The 15,377-nt window shown below is 40.9% G+C and overlaps 1 protein-coding gene across 2 annotated transcripts; it reads left to right on the top strand.

The window, feature by feature from the left end:
- The first annotated feature begins 637 nt into the window (after positions 1-637).
- MED6 (mediator complex subunit 6) lies at positions 638-13,074 on the top strand. Of its 2 annotated transcripts, none has more exons than XM_052782319.1 (8): positions 638-784; positions 3,743-3,902; positions 4,866-4,957; positions 8,751-8,833; positions 9,538-9,646; positions 10,111-10,226; positions 10,989-11,016; positions 11,617-13,074. In XM_052782319.1, exons 1-8 carry the CDS (start codon positions 763-765, stop codon positions 11,745-11,747), a joined length of 741 nt encoding a protein of 246 aa, XP_052638279.1. In that variant the 5' UTR covers positions 638-762; the 3' UTR covers positions 11,748-13,074. The 2 variants fall into 2 exon arrangements, with proteins under 2 accessions (XP_052638279.1, XP_052638278.1); XM_052782318.1 differs by lacking the exon at positions 638-784 and adding an exon at positions 3,064-3,130.
- The last annotated feature ends 2,303 nt before the right edge of the window (positions 13,075-15,377 follow it).

A 15,377-nucleotide genomic window follows, 5' to 3' on the forward strand; every position in this document is an offset into this window, starting at 1 on the left:
CTTCACCCTGTAAATGACCGGTGATATCACTTAAGAGTCAAAATGCCCAAGGACCAATCCTCAGGACAGGAACCATGCAGTGTTCTGAAGGTGTGATCTCAAACATCCCGTATTATTCCCACAGGGCAATCTAAATCAGGGCTACCCCAACCAGGAGGGGTGTGATGCTCAGCAGGAACCTGCAGCCCGCATCTCTTTCACTTTGAAAGTGACTGGCAATCACCAGAGGGCCAAGATGAGGTGAAAACAATTGTAACGCCTGTATCTCTGTTTTTGAACGAACAGCTCAGAATTAGCATTAAAAATGCACTTAGTTTTCGTCACTGATGCTGTCATTCTGGTTATGCACCACTCATGGGTGAAGAGCAGGTCACCTTGCAAGTCTGGTGGGAGGCCGGGGCAGCACAGCCCTTTGCTTCACGCTTGTGTTTCCCCGGCCAGCGACTGCGTGCTGGGACGAGGGACGTTCTCCCACCCCACCCCACCCCACCCCATCCCACGCCATCCCACCCCACCCCACCCTATCCCATCCCATCCCATCCCACCCCATCCCATGGCCCGGCAGGGCTGCCCGAGGACCGCCTTCACCCCGTCTGGCCCCGCCCCTCCGCCGGAGGCCCCGCCCCGCCCCCGCCCCGCCGGGCGTGGCGCCGCTCTCGTCTCTCGTCTCGGTTGCCGGCGCCGCTCTATCCCGCTTCCTGTCCTCGTCGCCTCCCGCCCCCCGCCCCGTAAGGGCGCCGGGCGGAAGTGCGCGGCGCGGCCATGGCGGCGGTGGATATCCGAGGTAGGGCCGGGGCGTGTGTGGGCGCTCGGGGCTTCCCGCTGGCGGCCCTGACGGACGGGTTGCGCTTCCCGCGGCTCCGGGCCTTGCCGGGGGCCGCCTCCGTGTTGGGTTGTGGGGTCTGCCCGCCGCCTTGGGCTCAGCTCTGCCGGCGGGCGCGGAGGGGTGAGCTTCCCTGCGTGGGGCAGAGGGCGGCGGGCCTGGCTGCCCCGGGGCGGCGGCGGCTGGAGGAGGAGGAGGTTGGTGTAATGGGCACCGTCCTGGCTGGCTGGCCGGAGGTTGCTGTGCTAATAGTATTCGCTCCCAGGAGTCGTCCAAGTTAGTGGAGGACGAGCCGTGGCCAAAGGTGGGAGTTTAATAGAGCTGCTTCCATTATTAGTGCTCCGTAGGGGCAAGGGAGCTCCTGCGTTTGTTTGTATCCCTTTGAAAAGTCTGCACAAGGGAGTTTAGTAGCGTTGCTAATGCATCTGTGTCAGGAGAAGGAACTGGGAGGAAAAATTGTCCAAAAAGCAGTTTTCTCGGACGTGAGGCAGGCTGGGAGGGTGTGTTCAGGGCCACCTGGGAAAAACAAGCCTCCCTTCTGTACACTTCTGCGTTTTCAGGTGGAATAAGGAGGTCCTGGGGTGAGACAGTAACATAGGGAACAGCTAAAAAAAAGGTTTAGGTCTCAAGTTTGGATGAAGGTGGGAAACACTGGCATGTGTGGGACTTGCACCAGACTGAAGCTGTGAGTTAGGCTGGTAATCTTAACAGTGCTTCAGGTGGATGTGATGAGGCAAGCTGGCTGTTAGAAAAGCCAGAAAGAAAGCTGAAGTAACTGAGAACAAGAAAGTTTTGGGTGAGAATTCAGGGGTATGAATAGAATGAGAGAATGTTTTGAAGAAGAAGGGGTGATACTTTGAATGAAGTATTAAAGGTTTGCATTGTAAACAAAATACAGGTTAAATTACTGTGAAGAGTTTGAACTTTGAGAGAGGAAGAGGGGCTTGAGAGGGCATGAGAAAGGAAATTATTTTTCTCCATAAGGGTGTCTGAATGGAATCACACCAAAAGCCTGTGTGATGGAGTCTCAGAGAATGACCAAGAACAGATGTTTAAGGAAAGCTTGTGAGGGGTTAATTTTGGTAATGCCACAGAGGTTTTCTCCTGCTGGCTTGTCTCCCAGATTGTCTTGACATTTATGGCAGATTGGCAGTATTGTCACAGGCACTTTACTTTTGCATCTGTGATGCAAATTCCACAAAAATTGCTTTGAACAAGATGTCCTGTTTTAGAAACGAACAGGGAAGCAGGAACACCATCCTTTTTCATACCCAAAATAAATGGAAGTACTCCCTTCTTAGTGGGAATAACAGATACGTTGAGTTCATGGTTGGTTTTGTTCTTCTTCCCCTTTTTTTCCAAGAATAGTTTAAGAGAGCAGTCTTGCTAGTTACAAAGGCAATTACAAATATTGGTACTAAGCAGCTATGGATAATTGAGCCTCAGAGCCCAACTTTATATTCCATTTTATGATATGTTTATCAGTCTATATACAGCATTATAGCTATATGTATATGAAGCTTGCCTGACATTCCTCTTGAGAAATGTAGTTATTGTCAATCATACAAGCAAGAAAAGTCTGTATTTGAAATGTAATATGAGAATTTATTATGGGAAGAACATGGCAAGCACTTAAGATTTTGGTGTTGTTGGGAAGGCTTGTCTTTTGGTTTTGAAAGGCTTTTAGGATAATCAGCACTACCACAACTTAAGTGCTTAATAACGGATCTTAGTGCTGTGTTTCTGAGATTTCTTTTTTTTATAGTGAGGAGAGAGAATAGTGTATATGAAATTACATGAATGCCTTGACTCCCCCCCCCCCCCCCCCCCCCAAGTTCTGTGAAAGAGGCTGGCAGTTCTGAGATTAATGAGGCAAAATTATTTACACTTGACTATTTATGCTGCATTTTTCCTGGTTTGCTGGGCAGCTAGTGTTACTTTATTAACTGTTCCTCAGTGAAACTGCTAGTAGTGTATGAGCTGGCATTTTTGGAACTGATCCAGTCATCCTTGAGCATGCAGAGTTGTTGCAGAAGTAAAATATTCACAGTGGGATGATAAATGGGAGTTCTGGGTATGTATATAATGCGTGAACGTAAGGGAAGGGTTCCTGTGAGAAGGGAATTTCCGTTCTTCATTCAGTCTTCAATGACTTCTCATCACTTATGCTTTTTAATTCTAAACAATGCATACCTTTGTTTCCTGCTTTCTTGTGTCTTGGAAATTCTATTTGCTGCTGCTGCAATTTAAAATGGATGAATTTCAGGGTGCTTTTCAAGGTGCCTCATGGATCTTCAACGTTAGCAGGTTTGTTGACTGTGGAACCAATTGTTGACATTGGTTTCTTTGGTCTGCTTGAGGAACATCATTTTGCTGCAGTGTGATAATAAAATCTGCACCCCCCCGCCCCGTAACTGATTCTAACTTACTCTAGTAAATTCAATTTACCAGAGACGTAGCTTTCAAAAGGAACTGTGCTTTGGATTGTCTTTCTACTCACCTAATGCTGTGGTTCTTAAAATAAACTATATAATACTACTGAGTAGATGTATGATAATATTATATACAGTATCAGAGCTAATTAACTCCCACCAACACAGCACGCACGCACACGTGCACACAGACCCTGCTCACATTCTTGAGACATAAAGGTATACCAGCAGCTAGTGGTCAAGGAAAGTGCAATAATAAAAAAAGGCTGTATTTCTGTTATGTATCTACAACAGAACTGCAGAAGGTGAAAGGATATGAATTATTATTTGAACTCTATGAAACACATTTTCAATTAGAACTGGTTTGTGTGAGACTGTGTTCCACCTCCTTTTCCTGCTATAATCATTAACTGGTGGCAATTTACTCTTGGAGGTATTTGTAGTGTTTCTGGCTGCTTTGGTACTCAATGTAGATTTCTCTTCCCAGATAATCTCTTGGGAATTTCCTGGGTTGACAGCTCTTGGATTCCAATATTAAACAATGGGAGTGTGTTGGACTATTTCTCAGAGCGAAGTAACCCATTCTATGACCGAACATGTAACAACGAAGTCGTCAAAATGCAGCGGATGACCTTGGACCATTTGAAGTAAGTTGTAATTTGGAACTGCTTCTTGTGCAGTGTCCTTTGTCCCTCCATCCAGAGACTTTGATGGTTGAATGGAAGCATGCTGGAAACCTTCTGTTCTGTGATTTTTAGTCCCACCACTTGCCAGGGAGCCCAGCTTTTTCTGTATTTGGATGTCTTCTACTTCCTCTTACGCCATTTCAAGGAGGTGTTAAGCATGACAGATTCTATGTATGTTCTGAGATTCCAGTAAATTGCCTTTCAGATATTTCTCTGAATTAGAAAAGCTGTCTTCTCTCATCCTCTCAGCTCAACAGAACCTGAGTAATGGTAATGTAGTTGAATGTTTTTCTATGGTGAATAGGGTTTATGTTAGGGGATGCTCTGAGTTTGTCTTTCTGTATCCTGCTGGCTATGTGCCATAATTAGTACATAATTCCTCCAAAGAGCTGGCTTTTTAGTATGGATAATAAAAGTAGTGAGTGTTGTAAATAAACTGATCACAGATGGTTGTGTAATGAGATTGCAGCATGTAGAAGTTTAACTTTCCTTGCAGTTCCCCATCTGCTACACTGAGCACAAGTGAGATGTTTGAGGACTATTTAAAGACTCCACAATATGATAGGGGGTGTGCAAGCTGAGCTAAAAGTTCATTGGTGAAGTCACTTGTGCTCAGATGTGGTTGCAGAGAGGCTTTCACATCAGACACACAGATGGTCACATCATACACTGGTCCTTTGTTTCTGAGTTTAAAAGACATCTCTATGATGATAAATTGTTATCCTTCTTGCTATTTATTTGTTTGCTAACATGTTCTACTTAGGTGTTGTGTCAGGTTGTTGTAACTCCCTTTATATATGAAGCTAGGTTTTTATAGCTAGCTCAGGAAATCCTATGCCTTTACTGCCAGGCCTTTTGGTAGCTCTATACATCCTACAGATTTTACTTTGAGGAAGATACTTATTCTGGTTGCTTCTTTTTCAGCCAAATGGTTGGAGTGGAGTACATCCTTCTTCATGCACAAGAGCCCATTCTCTTCATTATCCGAAAGCAGCAAAGGCAATCTCCAGCACAAGGTAAGGTCACTCAGTTCATGTCACTCTTTAGAAGGCCGATTGGTTAGTCCCTTTTATCTATTCCTAATTTTTTTAAGCACTTCTGGTTCCCCTTTTATGTCTTTTATCTTAAGTCTAAATAAAAGGGTATGAGGCTTTGTGGTGGGGTGGAGATATTTTGTCTAGCAGAGTGACCTCTAGCGTGCTAATAGCAGGGATTGCCATCTTGTGGTGAAATGTGAAGAGTGCAATGAGAAAGTGCTGCCTTATCGTATATTTTGCCATGGGAAATTGATAATAGCATTCGTGCCATGTCATATTTATCTGTTAGGCTATGCAAGAGTATTCATTTTAATTATTTGAATATAAGGCTAACGATATCCTTGCTTGGGACTAATGAGCTTAGTTTAATTTGACCTAATCATCTGAAGTGGCTAGTATGCAATTTATTTATTTATTTGGGAGAACCATGATTTCCATTAGGTAGGGAGAGGGATCATTCATGCTTTTGTTTGTGTTATGTCGCTGTCTTATTCTGCACTATTTCCACCTTCAACTGTGGATTGGTTATACTGCTGAGTAGGATCTTGTTAGTAGAAGACGATGACCCATGTGAAAAATGACCATGAGATACTGCAAATGCTGCTTGTTTTGGTTATTCCTGTGAGAACTGAGTATTTTGGAATTGTGAGGGAATCTTGTAACAACAGCACCACTCCTTCTTACAGTGTCACTGATGACCTTTTCAAGTTTTAAATTAACTACCTTAGCTCTTTTTCCATTTGCATGCAACTGGCTTCATTATTCCTTTTTAACCTTAAATTTGTTTGGGTGTGTGTGATTAATTAAAAAAGTAGCCACATTTCAATAGTTATTGGACTGTCTTCTGTGTTTACTGCCTGTATATGTAAAATAATTCAGGTTATTTTGGAGTAAGCTTTATAGAAAAGAAAGGTAGGGTTAATGCTAGTTATTTCTTAACTTTTTTTTTTTTAGTGAATTAGGCTCTGCATATGCATTTTAGTGTTGTACAGGACTTTGCGTTGTCTAGCAATGCTGCTTATTTGCTTGTATCACGTAATGGCCTCTTTATATTGCAGTTCCATACTGAAAAAGAACATATATGATTCCTTCTTTAATAGATTTTTTGAGTTGTTTCTTTATTAAAGGTTTTGAATCTAGCTTTCAAAAGATGAATATGGAAATAACATGCAGCCCTTAATTTCCTGCTTTGACACTTTTTAGATTGAGAGTAGAGTTGGGACTTCCACAATATGTGTGTTCAGACTTCTGCTGTAAGGCAAATACATATTTGGTGGAACTTAACTGGGACTTGTTTGGTAATATTTTTGCCATTGTGACTGTAAAGTTTATGCTAGGTACCTTGATGGAGTCGCATAGTTCTGTGGAATAATTACTGGAGGTGACTTAGAAATTAAACCTATATTAAAGGTATGGCATTGTTCACACATTAAGGAAAGGTATAACATCGAAGAAGCTTTCAGGGTGGAATGCAACTGGTATGCAAGGAATCCATTCCACAGTGGTTCCCTAGACAACGTTGCCTGCAAAACGGCACAGAGGGTGGAGTGGAGTGAAGACTCCGTGGCCAGGCTTTGTGAATCACTGCAGAGATAGGAACTTCATGGTACTATGGTACTGATAAGCTGCATATTTGCCACCCTGGGCCAATAGTCTGTCATACTTTGACAAAATGCTGTCCTTTGTGCGAACTTTGCTCATTATAATGTCATTATAATACCAAAACACACCTCCATCCCAAAGACTACCTGCCTTCAAAGTGGGACCACCCCTCACTGAGCCTGCGCTCTGAATTTTTGTTAATCTGTACCTTTAAAAGCGAAGTGAGAGAATTTTATACCAATCATAATAAAGGTATGTATGACTAGAGTCACTCAAGCTCCACCTTGAAGGTAAAGAATTGTATAAAAATGGCCTAAGAAAGGGGGAATGTTAGGGAAGGCATCATCGAAAACAAGTCGGGGAAGACACCATCACAGACTACCTCTAACTCCTGGGGTCAGTCAAAGGGCTGAGCCTCTTTCCCCCCCCCATAAGGACGCCTTTGGGTAAGATCTGGACTATACTGAGCGCTTACTTGGAAAACTTAGAAATCTCTCTCTATAGAGTCGCTCTTCTGATTTTGCACACTGTATTATTTATAATCTCAATGTTCGCACGTGCTTTTGCAGACAGTGTATGTATCACTGGCAATCCGTAAGAACCTGTATTTCTGTTGCTTTAATAAACTGCGCTGTTCGTTAAGCTAGCCGTAAAAGTTTCTCATTGGGCGCCGCCAAACTCTCTAAGTCTGGCCGTGTAAGTCCATGGAGTGTGACTAAGCTGAAAGTGAAAGTGCAGTGTGCTATTAGGGCATCCGTAATCGTGAGAGTTCAATAAGTTGAACACAACTGGACTAATAGTGCCAAATTGGATATCACTCAGAATCTAAACCTAGCTGCCCTCAGCCCCTCTGATATCTGAGGATAAGCTGGAACGCAAGGGGGTTTATTTTCTGCCAAATTACTTTATCCTTCACGCGACAAGTTCTCTAGTTCAAATGTTACCTGTGTGTTTCATTTTATCATGGTACAAACATTAGTGTATTTGAGACATGAGAATGGGGATGGAAAACTAAAATTTAGTGATTTCACAGCTAGTGTTGAGTACTCAGAACTGGTGCAGGCCTGCCTTATGACTTCTGTGTGTTTTTTTTTTTTTTTTTAAAAAAGTATACTTATATTTTAAATTCTTTAAGCCAAGTTTTTTGCCTGTTTGAAGTGATTTTGGAAAAAATCTTTAGATCGAATGGTTAGGGAGAGTTACCTGTCTAGGAAAGCAGGCTGCTCTAGTACAGAGCTGTGAGACAGTAAAGCTGCTGTTCTGTGTCTTGCTCCACTTCTAAGGAAATGCTGAGAATCCTCTTTCTTTTGAGGAGAAGTGGGGACTGGCTGTAATATGGACCCAGCTGTCTTGGTCTGTTAATTTAGGCAGGTGTCCAAGCTTCATAAAATGCAAGTACTGGATGAATTGGGTCCTGTCAGTAAAAAAGTTCAGACAGAATGTGCTAATGCAGATGGAGGAACTGTAACAAATGTGTGTGCAGGTAAGATCCTTAGAAATGTGAAGCTGATAGCATTGCTGTGGTTCCTCAACTGAAGAATCTTTGGCAGAGTATTATGGAGGCAATTGTGATGTTCCTCTGCATTGCAGCTCTAATGAACAACAATTTTTGATCGGTCAGTAGAGGTTCCAAATCTGATTTAACAAATGCCTTTGGAAGGTAGTCTTTTTTTGGCAGAATGTTATTAATTTAGAAAGGCATGCTCTGTGTGTGCTTAGCTGCCCTTGGGTCTGGGAAATCTAGCTAAGAGGACTGTACAAGTTGGAGAAAGCTGAGGCCAGAAGAATGAGATCTTGTGTTGTTGTGGGTTTCTACCAGTAGCAAAGGCAAGTGGAACTACTTCTAGTGCAGTTCACTTGACTCCTCTTGTGTAGCTCTGAAAACCTCAACTCTTGTAAGGTCAATTATTTGTTTGCAGTAGGACAGGACTTAAAGCTGATGCTTTTCTATCTATAAAGCAGACCTTGTGGGTTTTTTTTTTTCCCCTTATCAGTCTGTGGCTAAGGTTCAAATAAAGCACCTTGAAGGAAAAGGTTAAAAAGAGAAAATTTGGTGATGAGGTTAATATTACAATTTCTGCTGTTACTACTGATATTCAGCAACAAATACACAGTCTTCAGCCAGAGCTTTAAATTGATCCTGCCTTTTTTTTTTCTTTTCTCCCCACAGTTATCCCATTGGCTGACTACTATATTATTGCTGGAGTGATTTATCAGGCACCTGACTTAGGGTCTGTCATTAACTCCAGAGTTGTAAGTGTTCTGTGCATATGATGTATACCGGTTTGTATTGCTTTTACTTTTGGTTGCTCCCCAGGCTGTTTAAATCCCTCCTTCACTGTTTTGAGGAAAGATCTTGTGTGGTATACAGTAACTTAAACCAAACCCCACTAGTTAATATGGCCTGCATCCCACATGGAAATGAAAGATCCTGGGAGAGTGCAGTATGGTCCAAAAAGTAGGATACATTGTTTAAGGATGAAGGATCAGAATAGCTGAACCTACACAATTGGGAAAGCAGCATGAGGTTCGAAAAATCAAAAGAAAAATTACATGACAAACACATATGAAATAATAAGTAAATACATATTCAGTGAAGCTTGCTTTGGAATGTTAATGTTAAGATAATGTAATATTTCTCTTTAAATGAGGCTTATGTTTTTAAGTTGATGTGGAATTTCTTTTAATTGGATACTCGGGTTTGTTTTGATTTCTTCTGTTCTAGTACACTACTGCTTTTGCAAGTTTTTCTGTCAGTTTAGAAAAGCACTTCAGAAAAGGTCTTATAAGAGTGTGTTAAAGAGATTACATTCTTGGTCCAAAACTAGATGTCTCAAGTTCCCTTCCCAGAACAAAAATTAATATAGAATACTAATCTTAAAATTCCTGCTGTCTAAAATTTATACAGTATTTTCTCCTTAAATTCTGAATACTGCCTTATGTTCTTGTTCTGAAAGCTCACTGCAGTGCATGGAATTCAGTCTGCTTTTGAAGAAGCTATGTCCTACTGTCGCTATCACCCATCCAAGGGCTACTGGTGGCATTTCAAAGATCAAGAAGAACGAGGTATGATTCCTAGTTGCTCCTGTGTGCTTTGGGAGGGGGAAGGTAACGTAGGGGAAAGCTTGAGGCAATGCACAGTGATGGTGTAGAGATGAGGTTAAGCGTCTGTCTGTCTGAAGGATAAGTTAGTGCTCCCTATCAGGTGGAAGGAATCTTGCTCTTCTGTGCTGGTGGGGATGAACATCGAGGCATGGGTGGGAGATGAAAATGGTGAGCCGTGTGTCAACAAAGTGGGCAACTCTTTAACCCACTGGAGACCCAAGTACATTTCCGGAAGCCAAACCAGTTTGTCAGAAGGTAAGAATTGTCCTTAATCTGTCTTCCACAAAAAAAATCCACCTGATCTCAAAGGGAAAATGTAGGTGAAGTTTTGAGAAGAGACAAATACCAATTTGTCATACAACAAAGAGCTGCTAAGAGAATAGAACTTCTAATACATCTTTCTCTTACATTTCTGTGACTTGCAGAGAAAGCTAAACCAAAAGCCAAGAAGAAAGAAGAACCAAGTTCTATTTTCCAAAGGCAACGGGTAGATGCTTTGCTTTTAGACCTAAGACAAAAGTTTCCACCTAGATTTGTTCAGGTATGGCACTTATAAGCTGTAGTATTACTGTAATTTACTTAGAACTTAAGGCAGTCGTAAGTACTTGCACAGCTGAAACTGAATGGGAATTTTGTGTTCATTCTGCAATGATAACATGGATTAGACAATAAATTTGAAATGGAAAGCTCTGACTGGAGTGTGGGATTCCCCTTTGTAATTGCAGGAGTCATTAAGACCTTAGCTAAACTATGAGGGCAAATTTTATTATACAAATGCCTTATCTAATCACAGAAGGTCAGTTCTTGTCAGCTATCAGATTTTGCTGCTGCTTCCAGTTTCCTGCTTTGTGAGCTCAATCAAGCCACCACAGCTATTTTGTTTTAGTTACTCCATTGTTCTGGAGGCTCATTAATTAGCGTGGAAATTCTTGGCATTCTCTGAAGCTGTTGTGATTACCTGTGATCTTCTGTAGTAGCCATTTGTTCCACCAGGTATTCTGCTTGGGAGCAAAGGAAATTGTTTACAGCATCTCACAGAACTGTTTACTCCTCAGATGTGGGAAAGACTGGCTAACAGTGTACTTTTTGCTTTAGTGCTTTTCAGTTGCCAGAGGAAAAACTGGATGTTATAAAATGTTAATTGGGTTTTAAAGCATATTTAGTGATCCCTTCTACCCTCAACTCTTATGTATAAGAGCGTATTGGTTGGTTTATATTCCTAAATGAATAGTAGGAAGGGTTAAGAATTATGACTTTGGTTCCACTGATGTGTTGTTTTATTTTTTTGCTTCCTCCCCCACAGCAAAAGCCTGGAGAAAAGCCTATCCCAGGTAAAACACCATTATTGTCACAAGACTTAAAAAATAGGCTTTATATAGCAGTGTCTTCCAGTTGCCATATAAGCTCCTTGCTGCTGCTGCTAAGGTGGTTAGGAACTCTGGCATTGCCTAATTGTGCAAAGTGCTAGGTAAGAGCAAAGTACTAGATAAGAGTTCTCTGTGACAGCCAGGATGAAATTGAAAAAAATGTGTATTCTACTCCTGCCCTTTCTGTCTGTAAAACTGTATTGCCTAAAGGTCCAAATACAGGAAATGGTCTTTGAAAGCAGGAGGAGGGTGAAAGGGTGAAAGAGGGAACAGTTTAGTCAGTCGAGCATCTTAGTGATTTTGCATGGTGCTACAAGCTCAAGAAAGCATTTGAAGGCTTTGAGTTGATTGTAAGCAACCTCAAAACAGGAAAAGCATGAACTGTATCTCTTCAATCTATTCCACTTTTTAACCCCTATAGGTATGAGTTTAGTCCTTGGTTATTCTTATACCTTTGAAATGAATTTTGCCCCTTTTGACATCAACAATATTTTCTGAGTACTGTGAATAGTATTTTAGGAATAAAAATTGGAGTTTAACGTTCTTTTGCTGTTACTTCTTAAGTGGATCAAATCAAGAAGGAACCAGAACCAGCCCCTGAAGCTGTCAAGCCAGAGGAAAAAGAGACTGTAAAGAATGCTCAGCAGAGTGCTGGTGCTAAAGGACCACCTGAAAAACGGATGAGACTGCAGTGAAGGGAGAAGTTGTTACACATCTGGATTAGTCAGTACCTGGAAAACAGGAGATTCTTGCTCCCCTTTCTTTATATTTAAGCTCTTCCACCGAGACTGACGCTTCAGGGACTGAAGTCCCTGTAAGAGCTTTTTCTGTAGAAACCTGTCACACAAATGTTAATGTCAGGATGTGAGCTGCCTCAAAGAAGGTGTTCTCAGTGTTCATCTTATTTTGAATGTTGGCTTCTGAGAATGGTTTTTATATGGACATATTTTGCAGCCTCCTGAAATCTTTACAAACTCTTGCATCCCTTGTGTCTTGGTTTTGTATGTAAAAAGAAAAAACTTTTATCTATTAAAAAAAAAGTAATCTGAATTTTTGGCAAATGAAACTCCTGGCTGCTGGAATGCCTTTCTTAAATGCTTACTTTGTTAGTAGCAAATATGCCATATGTGCTGACAGCATTTTTTTTTTGCTTGGATATCGGAATATATTTTGTGCTATTTTGAGGAAGAAACGTTCAACTAAAGGATTTAGGCTGCCTGCTAGAAAGTGCTGTGCCTTTAGTATGCTTGCAATACAGATAAAAGATTTGATAACTGGAGGCTCAAATCCATGTAATTAGATGTCAAACTGCTCTCAGTCTCTAAATGTTCTTGAGCACTCAGTTAATGGCTAAGCTGGTCTTTTTTTATAAAAGCTAGTGTTCTGTGAGAGAGATTTATGATGACGTAAAACAGGCTAAAATGTCTTGCTGTTGCACACTCAGTGAAGCTGTTTATATTTCTCCTTTTTTCACTGTAGCTCAAATATATCAATTACATCTCTTCCTCTGTGCTTCTAGCACTTTCTTGCTGCATCTGATCACCTTGATTAGTCATCTGCCTTTTAGACCTTGGGAGGTAGGGCAGTGGAAGAGAAACATCACTGACACTATACAAAGCTATAAACTTTGCTGTTTAAGCATGTTGCTTACACCCCCACCCCCCCTGCCCCGGAAAATCAGAAGTCATCCATGGCAAAGAAATGACTGTTGGTTTTGTTTCTTTCATTGAAGTAATGGAGCAATTCTTGAAATAGCTTGCTTTCTTTTCACAACTGTTACCTGCTTTCTTGTAAACTGTAGTAAGCAAGAAAAAGGTCTGTACATAGTAAACAAAATGTAGATAGGAAGGAATACAAAGATATGCTTAGATAGCTGTGTCAAATTTATTTTGAGGTTATAAGAGACTCTTTTTCTGTTTTAGTAACGTAATAAATAGCTCTGGGTAGCTATTGAATGATGGAAAGATCCGTGTAATTTTTGTCCTGTAATCCAAAGCTGTAATGTTAAAGATGTAGATAAGCAATAGCTGTTTGCTGTTGATGCAGATATAGACCTAAAATTCATATATGGGTGTACTTAAGTGTGTATTAGCTTTATTTCATACCATGTGGGTCATGTTTGAACAGCTGTTTCTCCAAATGTTGATGGAAGTACATAATAAGCTGGTGTGAACTCTTAAATTGAGTGAAGATATAGAAAGCAGTTATTCTGGGATGCTCAAAACAAGACAGAGCTAATTATTTAGCATTGAATAATTACCAGGTAGTGCAAATACACTTAGAACAAAAGGGTGTAGATTCTTTCTTATATTAAAGAAATTCCTCTGAAAGCAAGGAGCTCAAGAAGCACCAAAGCAATCGTCTCATCCACCCCCATGATGGAAAGGGGGATCTCCAGAAATGAGGCATGAGTGGTGAGGAACCTCAAGAGTCCTTGCTGGATTTTTGATGTTCAGAATAAAGTCCTTGGAATTGGCCATTAAAGGAGCTGAATTTCTCTGTAGTTACTCATGTTACTAAGAACCTATATGTCATTTGGAAAAACTTAAGCAAGAAAGATGACTAGACTGCACTGTAATGAAGATCTAGGGTGTTTTGGGTTTTCTTTTTCCGAGGGAGAAAAATTAAGTACTTGTATACAAAGGAAAGTTTTAACATTACTAGCGGAAGAAAGATACCTTGCTTATTGCTGAAGGCCTGTACAGCTGTGGTCAAAAACAGGTGCTAGAACATATAGTATGAGTGAAGTATTCTATCAGTCACTGGACTTCACCTGAAATAAAGTGTGTTGTACAGCTCAGTGTCTGAAAAGAATTCTCCTGAAATAGAAGTGTTTGAAGAAGGGCAATAAAATAAGTAGGAGAAAGTTTATCCTGTGAAGCCACTGGGAGGACCAAGGCTTTAGTTCCTTAGGAAAGAAAAGACAAATATTGAGTCTATAAAACTGAGTACTGTGAAGCAAGTAGGAGAGTAGAGAACTCTTTTTCTATCTTGTAGTACAAGAATAGAGGGACAAGTTAATGAAGCTGAATTGGAGTTACATTTAGACTGAATCTTTATATTCCATGCTCAGAATTTGAGCTGATTCAGAGATCAGGGTGGAACTTGAAGGGGCAGACTGTCCTCATGTCTGCATCTCTTACCAGCCTTTTTGCTTTCTGCAGAAATGTCTGGTATTGGCTGGTGTCAGAGGGCATTAAAAAGGATGGACTTCTGATCTGATCCCATCTGAGTTCAGGTGCCAGCATCTAAGCTATTGAGAGGATAGCAAGTGGCTTCTATGCATGAAACAATACTTTTGAATGTGATAAGCCTCTTCCAGGGGAATGATCTTTTCCTGAGAGAATTATATTATAAAGCAGTAAGGGATGTTACCAATGAGTGTCCATTTCTTAGCTGTCCTTCAATGTTGAAGGTTTGCTGTATGAGGGACCGAAATATCTTCTATCTTGTTACTTGTGACAAGATATTCTAAAATAATTTTATCAGTTAAGTGAGCTTTGATATTTACTTACTCAAGTGACATTATGTCAGATATTACTGTTAAACTCCAAGTAATTTACTGTCAAAAAGCTGTTAAGCAGCTATCTTCTAGTCAGTAATGTTTTTCAGTGTATGAGAATCTAAGCCTTTTCTCTCTGGTATTTATACACTGTCTCTTGGTTTGGAGCCTAAGCGCCGAAGTCCAAAGTCCTTCCGAACACCTTCAGTATTTGTAAAGCTTATAGATGAAAGGGAAATAAGCATGCAGTTCTGAAGTTTGCCCTGTGTGTCACTTTTCTTTTGCATAAAGGAGAGATTTGGTTGTACAGGAGAGCTATCTCTATTTTTTGCTCTTAAATAATAACCATTCAGAATTCAAAAGGGCTTTACTTGGCCTAAATCATGGGGTAGCAGGAACTAAAACTGACCTAGAACTCTAATGGAAACATTCTCCTGAGAGCCTGAAAATACATGTAAATGTGTGTATACATGTGAACAGATATGCATATGTGTATATACATGTGCATATATATATACACATACATGCAAAAAGATTGTAGGAAGAGGGGCAGTCTAGCTACCTCAATTCACAGTGTAAAGCTATAGTGGTGTCTCAGATGCAGCAGAAATACTGTCTTTTTCAACTTTTCACTAAGTAAGGTCTGACCAGGCTATGTGTTATTCTCGCCCATTCCTCTTAGCCGCTCTGTCCCCATACTTTGTATTTTGGTAACCTTTTCCTAGCAAAGAGAGTTAGATGCCATTTGGACAGTCAGTACGTGTTGTTTGCTGAAGCAAGCTGTACTTGGTGCAAGGTTAGAAGGGTATAGGCAGTAGGAAGG

This window comes from Harpia harpyja, chromosome 3 (genome assembly GCF_026419915.1).
Source record: "Harpia harpyja isolate bHarHar1 chromosome 3, bHarHar1 primary haplotype, whole genome shotgun sequence".
Taxonomy (NCBI): Eukaryota; Metazoa; Chordata; class Aves; order Accipitriformes; family Accipitridae; genus Harpia; species Harpia harpyja.

Excerpts from the sequence above, each read along its gene's own strand:
- MED6 (XM_052782318.1), top strand. The coding sequence starts at position 3,079 with ATGAATTTCAGGGTGCTTTTCAAGGTGCCTCATGGATCTTCAACGTTA. Across the intron at positions 9,647-10,110 it reads CAAAGATCAAGAAGAACGAG|AGAAAGCTAAACCAAAAGCC; the intron begins GTATGATTCCTA and ends TGTGACTTGCAG. Across the intron at positions 10,227-10,988 it reads TTCCACCTAGATTTGTTCAG|CAAAAGCCTGGAGAAAAGCC; the intron begins GTATGGCACTTA and ends CCTCCCCCACAG.